At 51.8% G+C, this 17,071-nt stretch overlaps 2 protein-coding genes across 2 annotated transcripts; both read right to left on the bottom strand.

Annotated features, from left to right (window-relative positions):
* Window positions 1–675: 675 nt before the first annotated feature.
* Window positions 676–5,808, bottom strand: NCLIV_046590 (Diacylglycerol acyl transferase, related; the record flags this gene model as incomplete). The annotated part of the gene is made up of 9 exons (XM_003884209.1): window positions 676–726; window positions 1,025–1,075; window positions 1,767–1,879; window positions 2,546–2,657; window positions 3,316–3,460; window positions 3,729–3,849; window positions 3,975–4,059; window positions 4,373–4,489; window positions 5,461–5,808. 9 exons carry the CDS (start codon window positions 5,806–5,808, stop codon window positions 676–678), a joined length of 1,143 nt encoding a protein of 380 aa, XP_003884258.1.
* Window positions 5,809–9,503: 3,695 nt separating this feature from the next.
* On the bottom strand, window positions 9,504–10,619 carry NCLIV_046580 (conserved hypothetical protein; the record flags this gene model as incomplete). The annotated part of the gene is made up of 1 exon (XM_003884208.1): window positions 9,504–10,619. The coding sequence occupies one exon, from the start codon at window positions 10,617–10,619 to the stop codon at window positions 9,504–9,506; it is 1,116 nt and encodes a 371-aa protein (XP_003884257.1).
* Window positions 10,620–17,071: the final 6,452 nt, after the last annotated feature.

Raw genomic sequence — 17,071 nt, 5'->3', positions numbered from 1 at the left:
AGAACAAATGGCGGCGTCGGCAGTGTCTTTGCATTTCCTTCATGAAAAATGCGAGACATCGCCTCCTTGTCTATGCCGTGTCAGTAGTGGAACCACTCGCTGTTTTCTTGATTTTTATTACGCGCGCCTCCTCCGGCGCACGTTTCCCAGCAGCAAACGAAGAAGAGGGCAGAAAAAGAGAGAAAAGGCTGCGTTCTTTGTCCCTCTGTGTTGCTTCCACTCCCTTGCTGTCTCTGAGTTGCTCACTCTGGTACGCTCCAAGCGCTACACAGCCCTTCCTTCCCCGACAAAACATCACCTGTGTGTGCGGCAAAACCATGTAGGGAGGGTTAATGGCCTTTATACACCGGTTACGACACGTGGGCTGTGCTTCGAAAATAGGGTATCATACCCGCGCTCGAGCTAAGATGATTCTTCAGCGAATCGCTTGCCTTCGCCGGTGTGCTTCTCGAGAAGCGCTATCTCTGTTCGCGTCGCTACGCTTGGTGCACTCCACGCCCCTAAAGCATTCTGCCATGCTTTTGAACTGCATCTGCCTGCGACCAAGGGTGCTGAGACGCCCGCTGTAGTTTTCTTCCCGTACTTGGCTCCGCGATAAAACGCATGCAGGTTGAGACCGCCTGCGGCGCGTTTCCCCTCTCGGCGGTCGCTGTATATCTTCGGCAAAAAGCCGTTTCACTCCACAATGCGAAGATGTTGAAACTCCCGCTTGGGGCGATAGGCATCCTGGGAACGCAAAAAGGCAAATCGCAGTCGACGAAAACCACAAAGCATCGCACCCGCGGAAGTCACCTCACTGTCAACCCCCAACAGAGAGTCCTGACTCCTCCGCCCGGGGCAAGAGGAAACCCCACCGACTAAACAGTCTTTCTGCAACCTGCCACTACGCCGCTGCGGAAAATGCGAGGAAACGAGAGAGGGAGAGAGCCGGCCCAGTACCCGAGGTTTAGATACACGACAAGACACAAAACATATGAATACAATTAAGATTCTGGGGGGCTGGTTTAAAAGGAACAGCTCTTACTTTCACTTTGTTGAAGACGCGATGGAGTGCCTCGCAGTACTGTTGCCTCAGCTGGACAGCCGCAATCCGAAACGCATGAAGATATATGCAGGAAGCGAATACCACACGCGTCCCGTTACGCAGTGCGCTGCGCATGCAGGTGTATCTGTGCATGCATGCATTCACGTACTCGTGTGTCGGGAGAAACATAATTTTTTGGTTATATATATATATATATGGACATATATATTATATATAAATATGTAAATATACATATATATACATAGAAATGCACACAGCTATAAAACTATAAATCCTGTGAGGCCGGCGGGGGGTGGGAGGATCCACATGCGTGTGACGCGTGTGTGGGTGTACCGTCAGACGCGACCAAAAAGTTACACATCCAGCTGCGTCTATGTGCGCATGGAGATATGTCCGACTGTCTGTACATCGGCGTGTGCGAGTGCGTAGAAATGAGTGGTAAAAGTGCGTTGCGCTGAGTGAACGTGTGAGGAGAAGAGGACGAACAACGCGAAGTCTGGAAGGCGAAAGACAGAAGAGCGGAGCGACTCGAGAGGCGACACCCGTGAAACGAGCAAAATGCACGCGACAGCGAGCAGCACACAAAAAAGACAATCAGCCGCATAAGGTGGAGAGAGGCGAGACCAATTCAGTCGTCACGGCAAAAGCGATAGAACGCCATACAGTCTAAGTCTGTAAAAAGTTGAAAGGTTAAGCGACTTTGCGAAGGAAGAAAACGTACGCGAGCGATATCTTCATCGGTGGCGTTCTCCGTTTTTTTACACTCAATTGGATCTCCAATCATGGTGAACGTCGGCACCCGCAACGGAAGAAACATTTGGAAGGCGCCTCGACCTGCAGAAAGCGCACGAGACTCATGCTGATTGGCTGCCGGTCAATTCACTCTAGAAGTAACTTGAAGCAGCTAAAGTTGGCACAGAACCAGCGACCCGTGCCTGTCTAGAACGATGGCGCACAGAGGCTACACAGGTTCATTTTCGCTTCTTCCACGTCGAGCTCCCCGAATCCGATATGCACAAAGTGGACATACATGTCGGCACACATATACAGATATACATACAAACATCTCAACCTGTATATCTTTATATATGCGTCTGCATGCACATATACATATATATATATATATATATCTTTTAAGACCAAGAAATATACATCCGCGTCGACACTCGTATGCAGAGTTGTGCACAGCTCTAACTCGAGGCACAGAACTTAATCACGCAGCCAACAGCTCGATCATGCAAGATACGCCACAAGTCTTCTCCGCGGGCACAGACACGGTCAATCACCAATCCAACTGTGCCTGCAGCGAGTCAAGAAAAAACTGCGGAACGCACTTGAGTGCGTGCATGCAGGAATGAACTCGTGAGTGGGCATATGCTCGGCCGGCGGCATTGTGTTATGACAAGACGAACATGTGAAGAAATACGCAAGCCTTTCCCGATTTCTCGCGCACTCCAGCGTCTTCCAAACAGCAACAACTACCCAGGTGCCTTGCCTTACCGAAGAAGAGCGGACAAGAGAAGCCGAAGAGCCGCATCGTTTGCTCACTCAGCAGCTTGGCTAGGGGCGACTTGATCACGGTGTACAAATCATTCTCGCCGAGGGCGTACACCTGCGGCAGAGACAACACGACCGCGTTGGATTGGACAGAGACCCAACAACGACTTGAAACAGAGGTTCAAACGCGTCCACTGGGGTCACTGGAGTCGATTGTTCGTGTTCTGTCCCAGCGCGTCTTGACTGAACCAGCAGCCGCCTGCGTCGCTGCCTAATTCGCGCTGGTGGGGGATGCTGACACGGTCGAGAGCCAAGTTACAAGCTGACACATTCCTGTATACGTGTCCGATGAGAACTCCCGAGGTTTTCACGCGAAAAGCCTAGCTCTGCACAAAGCCACGAGTTGTCGGCGCGTCTGCGTACTCGTCACCCGTCGGCGTTCCCCGGTCAGCGATGCTACTGCACTGCAAAGACGCGCATGTGGCTGCACATCTCTTCCGAGGTATCTCTATCACACGGCTTTCTTGACAGGTGTAAAGCTCGGCGTATCGAAAAAGGCCTCCCCGTGCGGCCCATCGGGCGTCTGGGCCGAAACTGCACACCACGGAAATCGCGCACCTCTCGTGATGGAGGGGGCGTAGAGTCAAAGCTCTGCTGATATCGCGCCGAGACACGCGGAGGAGACGCACCGACAGCGAAACCTCGCTTTCCGCCCTCGTCAACTTCTCTTCAGGGGACCCTCCTTCTGAAACGCGTCTCCCACTCTGACTTACCGGAACTACGGAAGCACCTGTACGAAGGGCTAACTCGAAGAAGCCTTTTCGCCTTTGTAGAACCAAGTTGTTTTTTCCTTCTTCCGCCATTAACGCTTCGCGGCCGCCGCCGACCAGAAGCACAACTGCTTTTCCCTTCTCCTGGCTGCGAGAAACCAAAACACATTCAAGCGATGTGGACTGTCCCAAACTCGGTACTGTCACGCACAGACAGACGCGTTCCCAACTGTACAAGAGTGCATCACCAAGCGCGTCTTATTTCCAAAGCGCTTTGCGCAGCCACATGCAAAACTACTTATCTGTAAGAACACGTTTGTGTATAAGCACAGACGATCGGCCGGAGCGGTTCAATCGAGTTGTTTGCAGCTACATAGTTTCCTCCGTTTCAAGAGGGGAAACAGAGCACGACCCACCTTTCGAGGACTCTTTGGATGTTTCCTTTGCTGCACGAAATGAACCCCAGCAATTGGAGAATGTGCCGGAAGAAGGGCGTGCGCATGTTGACCTCGAGAGTGGTGACTCGGAAGTCCAAACCTGCGGAGCATCAACCAGGCACAAGGCCTCAGCGGCGTCCTCCCTGCCCAATGCATCGCCGTATACGCCAAAAGAAGTAGACGTCTGCATGCATGTGTTTGCTGTGCGTTGTGTGCATAACGTACCAGGAAGGAGCACGGCCAAGTTATTCTCCGGACGCGGCGGCATGCCAGCGAATTGTCCGCAGCACGAGAAACCCAATACGCCGTGCTACGAAGGAAAATAGCACAGAGAAACACTTGCCTTTTCTCTCTCTCATCGGCCTCGGCCCATCCAATCGCGTTAGGCGCGCCCAATGCCGCTGGGGCACTGGAGGGGCGAGGACACGCGCAGAAGCAGGCGAGACGAAAGCGCAGGGTGAAGACAGAGGAGGAAGAGAAATACTCGGCTACGCCCGGAGGCAGTCAGAGGTTAGTCACAACGGATCTGCTTCAGAAGTCAGCTGTGCCACCGACAGAAGGCCTCCAGACTGATGAGCAGTTCGACACTGGAGCCCAGAAGCCTATTCGCGGCAGGCGCGTACCGGGTGGAATCCAAAGAGGTAATTTTTATCTGTAGCGAACTGAGCAGCAGGGTTTTCCTTCAAAAGCGTGAAGGGGAAGTACTCTGCCAGCCAATTCCAAAAAGGCAATGTTCTCAGCTGCGAGGCATTTCAGGGGCAAGACAAAAACACCGGGGAATACATGAACTCGTCAACATCCGGTGTAATAGATGAGTTTACACGTACTCGTAAACATCCGGTGTGTACCAGTACACACACGTAGAAACATATGCGTGGAGACACGTAGGGAAACATGCACGTGCGCGAGAATCTGGCAGGATTCTCTTCTCGAGGAGCGTCAATGGTGTGTTTACTCCGCACAAGGCATGAAACCGCGTTCCACCTCATTCCCGCCGTCCACGTTTGACACGGCACCAGAAAACATCTTCGACGGGCGGTCTTTGGAGGCTGTGACGTCGAGTCCAGAATCGGGCGTAGCCATTTGTATGTGTATATCGCTACAGAGATCTTGCGTCCCTACTTTCCCCAGCGACCCCATAGAAGCTTTGACCGCTTGCGAAAACGTGGTTGTGTTAATGTGTGTGCAACCAAAAGCATGCGTAGTTCTCTAAAGGGTTAATCGCCTACACGCAAGTACATATGAGTGCATATACACCGAGATAAATTCGGCCTCGTGTAGGGTAGAAGTGCGATTCCAGTTCCGTTGTTGTGAGGCTCCTAACCGGCCCCGAAACCGCCACGGCTCGGCCTTTCGAGAGCCAGCCATTTAGCTGTCTCTCCCCACGAGTGGAGCTACAGACCGCGCCGAGCTGTGATTTGCGTCACGCGTCTCGTTTGCCACAAAAAGCCGTGTTTTCGTAACCATTTACACGTTTATATCTCCCTTTGGCGCAGCCGGCTGGATACTCCACGGGCATCTATCACCAAATTACGTAACGGCCGCAAGGCACTCCGGGAATAGCAGGTAAGACTATATTGGGGGCTGTATGGTCTACGCGCCACGTCAAGACGGCTTTGAAAACTGCGCGGGAAACAGGTTTTTGGCGTGCCTCTTGAGAGCCCGCCTTGGAGCCAGGTCGCCAGAGGCAATGTCCGGCAAGACAGCTTACCCATTTGGAAGGCAAGCCCAGCGGCTTTCCGAATCTCTCAGCGAGGAAAATGCACCAGATGGCGTAGGGAATGTACCACCAGGCTACGCGCCGTAGGTGGAGAAGGCAGAAGACGTTCATGAAGACGCAAGTGAGGAGGAGTGAGGACAAAATTCGAGTCGCCACATACGAGCGAATTCGAACCACAAGGGGGAGTTGTTCTTGAGCGGGTCGCACGCCGGTTTCCCGGTAAGGCTTCGCGCGGTCTGTTCGCCAAACTGTGGGGAAAAAGAGCGCGTGGATAAAGTAGAGACCGAGGAACGGAGGTGCCACAACAACCACCAGAAATTGTCCCACCTCCGCCCACATCTTGCAGAAAGCCAGAGCAAAGAGGGAGAGACCGCCGGGCGGGTGAAAAGGGGGACGAGACCACGGACACGAGCTGGAGCTGGAGGGCAAGGAACTCTGAGCCCCACAGACGGCGAGACGCCCCAGACAAGCAAGTCGAGAGGGGTGTCCGTAACGGGTTGAGGAGAGGAAGGCGCGGTGGGGTGCGAGGGGACGAAGACTCGAAAGCTTCCTTCGCAGCAGAATGTGTTCGGTTCTGGATCTTCGCCTCCTCCGTTTTCACCGCACACCCCTGACACAGCCCAGTTGAGAGCCAGGTCATGGCGTCACTCGCCCGGCGCTAGCCGCTTCGCAGCCGAAGTTGAGACTTTTCGGGTGAACCACAGAGAGTTCTGCCTGCAGAGTCAAGGGACAGTGGGCAACCACACCCCAGGTCGGTCGGCATTTGCTCTCATCCGAGGCTCAGCTGTAAGGGAGAACAGTCAGTCCGCTCTTCTGCTTTCCCTGGAGAAACTGTCTTTTGTGCGGCAAGATGACCCGTCAAGTACACCCACTTTGGTCGTTAACATGGCGTCTAAAACGGTCGAGAGACAGGCTGCGAGGGCGAGCGAAAAAAAGCAAGAGGCCCCGATCGTAGGGGAGACGCCGGACACGAAACGCCTGTGCTGAGCTTCTCCGCACACTTGAACTGGAGGAACGAAAGCAACTAGTGTTAGCACTGTGGCGGAAGAATATCTCCACCGTATCTGCAAAATGGAAATTTCACGACGGGCAAAACACGCACTGGCGTACTGCCCCAACCTAGCCTACCTCCCCCTTCTATACTCGCTCTTGACAGCTCACAGCAGCAGTCCTCCTCTCTGAATCACATGGCTTTGACATGCTTGCTGAAAACAGACTGCAGTGTCAGGAAGGGGAAAAATAAAACCTAGTCAGACATATCAACCTCCCGTCCTGACTTTCAGAGTGTGTTGGCGTTTCTTAGTTCTCTTTTCTGGTCGCCGGCTTTGAAAACAGGCATGCCGGTGCCGCTCCCACGACACGCTGAGCTACCCGGCCGCCGTTTGGATGGCAACAAGCTGGAGACAGCACCAGGAGAGAAGCGAACTGCTTTTGTGTCCGCTTTTATTTCTTGGAATTCCCCTGAATTTGCCGGCGGATCGGAAGGAATCCATCCTTTTAGGCTGTAGAATTCAAAAACGCAGAAAGCACTGACAGTGGACATTCTTTTTTCCTCCGGTTGCTCGCAGCAATGAAGCAGAGAAGTCATGGGCGAAAAGTCGTCGCAACGCGAACATGCGTCGGCCATTTGCAGAGGCTTCGGAGACGGCCCGTCGGGCACTAGAATAAAAGCGTTACTGTCTACAGAGAAATGCACTACAGCAGACCCGAGACTCCTCCCTGGAACTCCCAGTTGAGCTTTGGCCTCCTGTGCGAAGGGTTGCCAACTGCTAAAGAAGGCAAAAAAAGCCCAGAGGAGACGACAAAAGGCGGCTTACTCGGTGGACGGACGGGGGAACTGAGCAGAATCTCCTTTTGGAGAAATCGGGCAGAAGGCGACTCCTCGAGCGTTGGAAGACACGGAACCGGATAGGTTTCCACGCATTTTCTCAGAAACTCTTTGTGGGTGTCTAAAATTGGGACCAAGTCTTTTTGTTGCGCACGAGACAGGATCAAGGAACGGGACAGCGTGAATCAGGTAGTCGAAACCCCAGTTGTTTCAGCACTGTGCAGTACTGGTTTCAACATTTCGATTAAAAGATGCTAAATGACAAAATGTGAGCAACAGTATTGTATTCGCGAAATTCATATTTTGCTGTGTCCAGCCCTTTGAATTCCGTTATGCATGTCGTGCGCTGTCTCTGCACAGCTAGGCTGCAGCTGGACGTGGCAGCGAAAGAGGGACCGGACATCCCCATATAAAACGGTTACAGTGTCTACACCAAGCAAATCAAGGACAACTAAATTGCGCGTGTCACTCGGTGAGGCTGTGAGGAAAGACTGAAAGTAAAGTGAGACAGCTGCCACAGGGGCACCTAAACGTAAAGGTGCTTGAACAGCGGCCACCAACGTCTTGGGAGTTGCGAAACATGAGAAAGGGAAAACAAACCTGATCTGGGGATACAGTCGTGATGTCTGGGCGTACTGCCCAACACTCCTCTACCTCAAGTGTTCAAAGGCATCAAGCTGCAGATCAAAATAATAAACCGCATGGCCTACATCTTCCACTGCGCTGGTCCCGTCGTCCAGAGAAGTTTCTGTGTACCGCAGAGATAAATAGCACTCGGAATGATTTGCTGATCCAATTGTTGCAGGCAGGCGCGTGTGGAGTTGCGCGTTTGCCATTACCATCGAATGAAGGGGCGGTTGTGCGTACGCAACTTCACCACGTGGGTGGCCGCCAACCCGGTGCCTGCTTTAGTCCACCACGCACTGTTTTGCCGTTCGCAAGATTGAGGGCAAGTATGGATCCACACAATTAACACGCTCAGGTCTTCAAAAGCGCTGAGCCAATGAGCGGCAAGCAAAACTCTCAGAAAAAAACAGCCTGAGGCAGCCCGAAGGGTCCACCAACGAAAGTAAAGACGCGCCATGGCAGAACCAGGTACCAGATCATCAGGAATACGGCGAAACAAACGGTCTCGGACAGCGCTACCACGTGTGTCCAAGCCATACGTCTGACAGATTCTATTGAAAATCACATATATACGTATACATGCAGCTCGCCGGTCACGCTCCACCAGCGTGGTGGTGTTCAGTTACCGTAAATAGATTACAATTAGGTTCCATTTGGCGGACAAGAGTACGCCGCAGTGTGGAAACGAAGAACGACGACTAAGCGCCAACACAATAATTCAAGGCACCCTCTGCTGGAATCGTTGTATCGCCCGTCTCTTGGAATGGTTGTATCGCCCGTGGATGGACACAATGCCCAAACTCCCGAATGGGCACGGCCTCCCATGAACAGCGAATGTGATACCGTGCATGATGATGCACCTGGTCCTTGTCTCCTCAGGCTCCTCTGCGGATAATGCAGTCTCAAATTCTTCCTTACCTTAGTGATTCTAAAAGAAATGTGTACTGTACTGTCCTCAAATTCAAAACTCTAGCAAAGTGGGTCAAGTCTCCCACTCCTTCCACCTAACCAAAGAAAAGCCACCTTCATCTTCTTTCGGGGTTTACTCTCCGACTCAGAGCAAACATGTACACTTCCACTTCACAGTGTTCATCGTGTTAGCTTTGACCGCTACCAACACAGATAGGTCTTCAATCCTTTTTCTGTTCCAGCGAACATTCCTTCCGAGCTCCAGTGACAACAAGTGTAAAACCGTCTTTCACACAGAACTCCATTTCAGTCTGTGGGACGACCCCCCGAACCGCGGGTTCTCGATGGACGCTCTGTGTATGACAGTGCCTTCTAAACGGGACGGCGAACCCCCGGTAACCGGCGCCGTTCACTGTGTGTCCACTGTCAGATTCGCTCGGCACGCCCCTCGCAAAAACCGTCAACATCAACCTGCCACCGCTGTCGCACAGAAATGCTTCTGTATTCAGTCATTCATTCGCCAGATCCCGCCTCCAGAGAGTATACTGTACGATCTCGGGCACAGTCTACGTGGATCTGCATCTCAGTAGAACGCATGCGAAATGCTGACTGCATTATCGACATCGTGTGGCAACAAGCAGGCCAAGCACGCCTGCCGTGCATATCTGCCTCACGTGCCTGTCTTCACCTGCATTGCTTGTCGCATTACGTCGGCTGCCATTCTAACGTAGCCGGGTTCGGAGCGAGAAGGCGTGAAGTGAAGCAGATGTTGTTCGGCGTAGTCTGGATCGACTCCCACAAAATTTGGAACCTGGCGGTTCAGCGCGGTGATCTGCTCGTCCAGAGTGGACGTTACCTGCCTACCTCTGGCTTCTTCCATCTGCTGATAAAGCGAAGGTAATGTAGGTAGGTCTCGTCTGCGAGCTTCCTCGATTTCCTGCTCCAGGCTGACGACACCAGGTAACGCGCTGCTTCGGACTGCCTCCTCGTGGGGGTGGAGACGATTCCAGAACCTTCTCCCTTCATCTAGGCGCCCTGCCTCAAACGCTTGAAGAGCTGCATTTGTACCCCACAAACTACGGGGCAGGTGTCTAACTTGTGGGTGAAGAATACCTATTGCGGTAACAAAGTCAGCAAGCTCCCGTTGTGATGCTCGCGCCTGCATTGCCAGCAGCGCATCAAACTTCTCCAAAGCTTGCCGAGTCTCTGTTAACTCCTGTCGTTCATCAGTACTCACGGCGGCACGTTGTGCAACCCGGACACGGCCAAGGAGCTCCCTCACTTCTCGCCTCTGCTCCTCAAGTCCAAGGGCTGCTCTCTCTGCCACACCAGCACGACCATAAATGTAGCTAAAGGCATGTGCACGCAACTTATTCTGACGCCTCGAATAGGCAGCTTTCACGATCATTGCCGCCCCCACAATGGCAAGTACAGCCATGCCGATTTTACGCATCAACTGCCGGCGTCTCGAATTGGAGGTCTTTACCCTAGGCTTTCGATATCTCAACGTTCTCCGTGCGAGTCCCCGTGGTGGTGTCGCATCCTCGTAGTCGACCTCCAGTGGTACACGGGTACTCGCTACTAGAGCTGAATCAGCTTGCTTCCCTGCTGCTGATGGCTGTTTCTCCATGCGAAGATCCACAGCGCTTGATCCTGCTGGAACTGGAATACCTGCGGAAGCTATTTCGGCGTCAGCTGCGTGGACTTGTTCTGTCGCAAGCACTCGGCAGACAAAACCGATGGCAACCGCAGCAAGAATCGGGTAATAGATCAGAGGATACATCATAGAGAGAAGTGAGGATGAACTGTGCAACCAAAAGAGCACACGCAAAGTCCCCGCAGCAACGGGCCACTTTTTGCAGCGTCATTTATCCATACGTACCAGCATTGCTAAGCATATTTCCAGATGTTGTGTGGAGAGTTCCAAGCAACAGAACCCACAGATTCCCGTTCTGCATGCGGGTGGAGCTCTGGTAGCCCTAACGAAATACGATGGATGACGCAAGATGTTTACCAGAGCCGCAACAGCCTTGTACAATGTTCAATCCCGCTCTGAATGCGATCTGGCACTGTAAACATGGTACCAGTGCCTACGTAAGGAAGCGGGACACGATGAAAGGGCACATTCTTCCACCGATCGCACACGGCCGGATTTGTCGTGTACGCGACGGCGTCTCGTGATCTCGTCTCAATTCGGTCACCACATGCCGCTGGGGGGGTCGCCGACGCACGAAAAAAATTAGCGTACCGTATCTGCAACCTTTGGGGTGGGTTTCAGAACTGTTAGCCTCCGTAGAGCCAGAGAAACAGATGCAGCTCCGAGCCTTTTCTGTCACTGTGCAGAATGCGGAGGAGCCACCAGGCTTCCTATGGCACTGACAACTAAGCGGCGGCCGTTGCATCTGTGAGCGCCTGCGTCGTCCTTTACGATGGTATGCCTCGTTAATTCAGCGAATGCTGACATGAAGGTACTGGCCGTTCCTACTGTCTTCTTAGGCTGTGCGAGTACCCCGGGTTGCGGCCAAGCGTATGGTGAATTTGTCAGTCACTTGTGTTTGTCTTCATTTGATTAGTCGCATTTGTTTGCTTTATCTCACTGCAGACTAAAGCGAAAATGACCAGTCGGATCATTCCAAAAAGAGGCTCTGCGGCGCTCAGGAGGAGATACTGAACACGTGTAAGGCCCCTTACAGAAGCCTGTTGCTGCCGCTGCAGTCACGGATGCGCGTTACTCTCCTCGAGGGTACGGAAGTTTCAAGTGAGGGCACGGCACACCTCGGTTGCCCGAAGGCTTAGCGCCAGTCTGTGTTTTTATTTCAAACGGTATTTTTGTCCATGTCATCTTTTCGAGTGTAACAGGATGAGATTCCTCAGCTCTTTTGATGTTCCACTCATGCCAGAACACGTTGTCAAGGCAACTGCCTATGGTCGCAGAAAAAGTGGCTGCTGCCAGTTCGCAGCGCGTGGGATCGGAGGGGTGTTTTTTGGCCACTGCAGCAGATGGCAAAACCCGCTGGCTCTCAAAGGTTCGTCGCTACTAAACATGCGCGCCCCAGTGATACGTGAGCCGCGTCAAGCTCACTATGGAAGGAGGTGTTGAGAGAACAGCCAGAAACGGTTAAGCCGGCAACGTGCAAATTTCATCGGCATGTAATGCCTCTCTGCGGAAGGAACTGTTATGTTCCTTTGAGTAGGTAATACTCCCGTGTAACGAGGCATAGGACATGCCGGTGGCTCTCACCCATAGGTACTCTACTGTGTCATTATGTGGAAGAATGGGGCCCGGTTCCCCATGGAATTCTAACTTCCCACTAGTGGAGAGGAAATCTTCTCCTGCTCAAGGGTGGCAGTTTCTCTCAATATTAGACTTGTGATAACGTGCTGCGAGATATCCCCAACAAACGCGGAAGTCATTTCTTCTGTGAGAAGGAACGATTGGTAGGTGGTTCAGAGATGCGGGTTGTGATAACGTGCTGCGAGATCCCCCCAACAAATGTGGAAGTCATTTCTTCTGTGAGGATGAACTATTGGTAGGTGGTTCAGAGATGCAGTCCACATTCGACGGAACAACCTGGCTTATTGCCGGTATGGAACTATGTACAAGAAACCTCGCACCAGAGATTTTTTGCGGTAGACCTGGGACTAATGGATACTAATAGATCATGCTTCACAAGATGAGCTGTGAGTCGATGCCGTAAAAAAAAATAAGGAATACATGTGGTGAAGACGGTACGAACGGTACGGCTACACATCGCCTGAAAAGAAGAGGGAGAAAACGTGTGTTGATTATTGAACTGCTTCGTTTCGAAGCGTACGCGTACGCTTCTTGTAAACATGTCCGCATGTTTGCGTTACAGCGTGCAGTATGAGAATATATATTATACTCACCCCCTTTCTTATGCCCCCTCGTGAGTCCGTAAGGGATTCAAACATGTGGATTGCTTCCTGCAAAACTACACCGCGAAGTGTTCAGTTAACGATACCAGAAGCCTAGTGTACGGTCACACGGCACACGGTGTCACCACTCTAACTAGGCACTGCATTTTCACCGTTTTCAAGAACTCGTCCACAAGCAATGAGAAGAGGAGACTAGGATAGTCGCTCATCACGACGAGGGGGGAAAGTCTTTGTCTCACGCGATGCTGTGATCTGATGGCGTGAACCGGCAGCTCATGTCGCTCTTCTGCCGTACATTTCTCCTACAGGCGTACGGATGTTCTCACACACGGAAAATGAGGTGCGTCACTAGCTTTTTTTCTCGTGTGTGTTTGCGGGTGAGTGTAGAATATACCTCCAGCTGAACTAACAGCCACGGAAACAAGTCTCAGAATCAGGGAACTAGGAAGCGGGGTGACCATGCGGGGCCCACATCTAGGTTCCGGCGCTGATCGAGTCTCTTTCGACAGCATGTATACCCGTCCCCTCTCAGCGGTAGGAGAGTTGAACGGCGAGTAACATGTCTGATTTTTTTTTCGATACTAAAAGGCAACAGAAAGATGAAGCGGTTTGTTACTGCGCTTGCGAAAAGAGGGAAAACAGACTCATCCTTAACATTTCGCCTGCCCCGATAGAAGAGGCAAATGTCCTACCTAACAACGTCACCCACAAGAGCCTCGTTTTTGTCGCATGTATTTCTTAACCTGAATGAACGCCGAGAGAGTGATAATCCCAGATGGTTAGGACTCAACTGTGGCTCAAGGAAACCGCAGTGGTTGGTGCTTTACGGCCATTTTCCGGACGTTCCAGGGACTCTGCGGCATAGCGTCTGTGTTCTTACCCTGGTTGAACCCATGGCGAGTATGTGCAGTTTTCTTTACGTTTTCTGATAATCCGTCCCCTATATGTTCATTTCATGGCAATCTTTCGTACGAAATCGTTTCCGGACACATTCCATTGTGCCGCCCCGAAGTGACTTGGTTAGATTCGTTCCACGCTGCGGTATTTTAGAGTGAATTCCTCGTTGGAACATTCTTGGGGTTCAGGTTCCAGTGCTCAGTTGCTTCAGAAAGTTTGAGGAAGACAGCTGAACCCCTTCTAGAGGTAGTGTTACAAAGAGGCTATTCAGTAGAATTGCATCATGGATGGAGATGAGAAAGCTACAGTGTGTTGATTAACTCTAAATCATAAATCAGTCCAGCAGGCATGACTCAGCTGTGGCGCTTCTACGAAATAATTCATTTATTTTTGAAGTGAAACGAAGCCGGCACTGAAGTTGAGTCATGGAGCCGCCTTTTACAGAGTCTGTCCCAGATACAGTTTCAGAGCGGGAAGAGGTACCCGCATCCAGGACGGCAGCGGCCACTGACGCTTTTTTTTTGGATGAGGGGGAGGTAAAAACGGAGGAAAGAAACCAGACATGGACGCCGAAGCCGAATAAGGGCAATCAGGAAACCGCAAGCGAGCGTAATAGGTGGAAATTCGAAGAAGGGACTAGTGGAGTGTCAAGCCCTATCGACAGCGGGGTACGCTCCCCTTCCGAGGCGGGTGCCATTTCCGAAGAATCCGGCGCCACATCCATATTTGAACATATTAGTGACACTCTGAATGGGCACGAAAACAAGACCAATAGTGTAACTCCTCCGCTGAATCGTTTTCCAAGAGAATCAGCGCGAGGGCGAACAAGATCTGCCCCCAAAAAGAAGGAGGTGCGCCACAGCTGGTACTCGGCAGCCAGCCGGTTGCTATTTCGAGCAGCTGCGGCTGCTATCGTGTGTCTGTCGTTGCGGACGTTCGCGCTGTGCATGAAGGAAGGTTTAGCGGCAACGCATTACCACCGCAACATCTCCGAAAACTCCCTGTCCCACATAGCCCCTGTAGTATTCCACTTTGGCGAGAACCCTGGGTTCCGACCCCGGAAGCTACCTTCTGTTCCCATCAAAGGAAATCCGGTCATGAAGCAAGATGATGGAAACGATTTTCTACATGTCAAGTCAGGCCTAGACTCGTTGCAGAATGACATCGAGTCCCTTCGAAGTTCGTGCTCCGAGTTAGCTGTTGCGGAATATTCACACCGTAGTCATGACGCACTCAAACAACCAGAGGGTTTGGAAGGTTATGAGCCTGAAGCTCCTTTATCGGGACCATGGGGAAGTCTGATGGCGGTGAAGAAACGGATGTCAGCTCCTCATACGCTGATTCTGACTGTTCTTGTTTTGGGTATTTTGCTTCTCACACTACCTCAATCGGCAGAGAAAGGGCCACGAAACGCATCGCTCCAGGTATCTCTCAGTTCCGGTGCGGCCACCTCCGTACCCAGCAGTGATGGAAACACACTAGCTGCCGGATGGTAGAAGACGAAAGGAAATTTCGTCGTCGGTAAGGATGAGTAACATCTCCGTATACCAGATTTTTTTGGTTCAATTAGGGGACTGTGAGAGTAAGCAACACTTACTGCCTCAGATAACAGCAAACACAGAGACATGCTATTTCGTTCTCGACATCTTCCTCGCCAAAGAAAGATAGCAGCCATTGCCCCTTAGTTTTGGTACGGCGGTGCATCGCTCTCGCTCGATGGGTATGTGAAGGGAGTCGAATCGGAGCGACTAGGTGGAAACCTTTTCAGCCAACCCAGAGTAACGGGTTCACTACGGTGTCGTCGAGTTTTGGCATGCCATAGCTCTTGGCACAGCAGGAGATCGGAAGCTCAGTGGTCTTTATTCCGCATGCAGCTACATTCAGGATTCAAAAGTCCGCAGAATCTGCAGCGTCATGTTTTTAGAGGAACTGCTTCCAGCGAATCAGCCGGTTGGGCGCATCATGACTGCAGCCGTTGAACGGGTCCAATTTCCGAACTCGTTTAAGGGGTACAAACCACGCCACTAGGGGTATGACTCCAGATTTGTGGTGCTGTCTGCGTTGCACATGGGAATCTCTCACCCTGTCTTCTACCACGCCTGGAGAGCCCAGGCTCACACGGGTTCGTCTGATGTGCAGGTGATTTCCACTGTGTCTGGCAAAACTCAGGCTTGCTCATGGGGCGGAGCTTCTTACCCGCTTTCCTCGTGCCGGCATAATGTATATAGAAATTGTGACTACTTCACACACTCCAACAGTCAAAAAGGAAGCCTGTATAATCGCTGAAGCAGACAGTCGGCTGCTACAACATGTTGCCAGGTCTCAGGTTAAAATCAAAAAGGCAGTTGAGAAGGCGCATCGCTCAACAATTTTCTTTGCAACGCCTTCACGAAACACGAATGGGCTTGCGGTCAGGACAGTATACCGAGCTAGCTGCTTCTAGAAACCTACCCTCCCTCTGCCGGCATGTGTATCTGTAGGTCCGAAACTATGACGTTGCACTTATTTTCTCCACAAGCTGCGTTTCTGGTCCCAGCACGCCATCCGGTCCCCTTTTCGGAGACCAACGCGGGCTCTCCGCACAAAGCAACCCACAGGCATTCCTATGCACAGAAGAGCCAGTATAATGAAAGCACTGCCGTTTAGCATCAAAGCTTCCTTCTGAGAACTCCGAAAACTGCCCGGGGGCTTGCTGGGACATCACAAATTCACTTAGAGCCTTACTTGCCTCAAAACAACGACAACGTATTAACGATGGACTGCTGAACTCAAATGTATCGCTGGCATCACACACACAGAATTTGCAGCTACTGGGGAGTCCTGCGTTTGCAGCACTCGACCCGCATAAAGCTATCGGCGACGGCCTGAATTCCGTTGGGTATGGTTTTGCCAGTTGATCAAAAGAGTAGACAGGATTGTTCAGTTCTTGCTCTGTCCTTGGTGCAGACATTCCTATCTACTGGCGGCAAAATGCAGATTTCCATACACAAACATATATATCCAGATGTCTATTTTGTGCAGGCGTACTCCGTAGATGTACCTATGCGCATACTTGCAAACACGAAGACGGTCACACCAGGCCTCCTGTGCGGGTGGTTTACGTCGAGTGTCCGAGCCAGAGACAAAAATAAATCTGCACAGGGAGGGGACAGATCCCAGCTTAAAAAGCGACTTGCAGTGGATGACTGTGGGCCCTACGAAACGTGCTGCGCTACTCGCAGTGTAAAAGGGCGTCCGGTCTTCCTGGAAAAATCCGCAGCGGGAACCCTCGGTGCGCTAGAGAACCAGACAGTCTTGTCCATACAGGCGATATACGGAGACACGCAATGCGAGAAGTTACTTGACCGGTAATCGAAGAAAACGAAACCCCTCCTGCACTCTACATTTTACAATAGCAATACTAACGATGTAGGCGACCGCGGTATGCCATTCGGATTCGCTACA

This window comes from Neospora caninum, chromosome X (assembly GCF_000208865.1).
Source record: "Neospora caninum Liverpool complete genome, chromosome X".
NCBI lineage: Eukaryota > Apicomplexa > Conoidasida > Eucoccidiorida > Sarcocystidae > Neospora > Neospora caninum.
The sequence above is the reverse complement of the archived record's forward strand: the minus strand, read 5'-3'. Positions and strand labels throughout refer to the sequence as shown.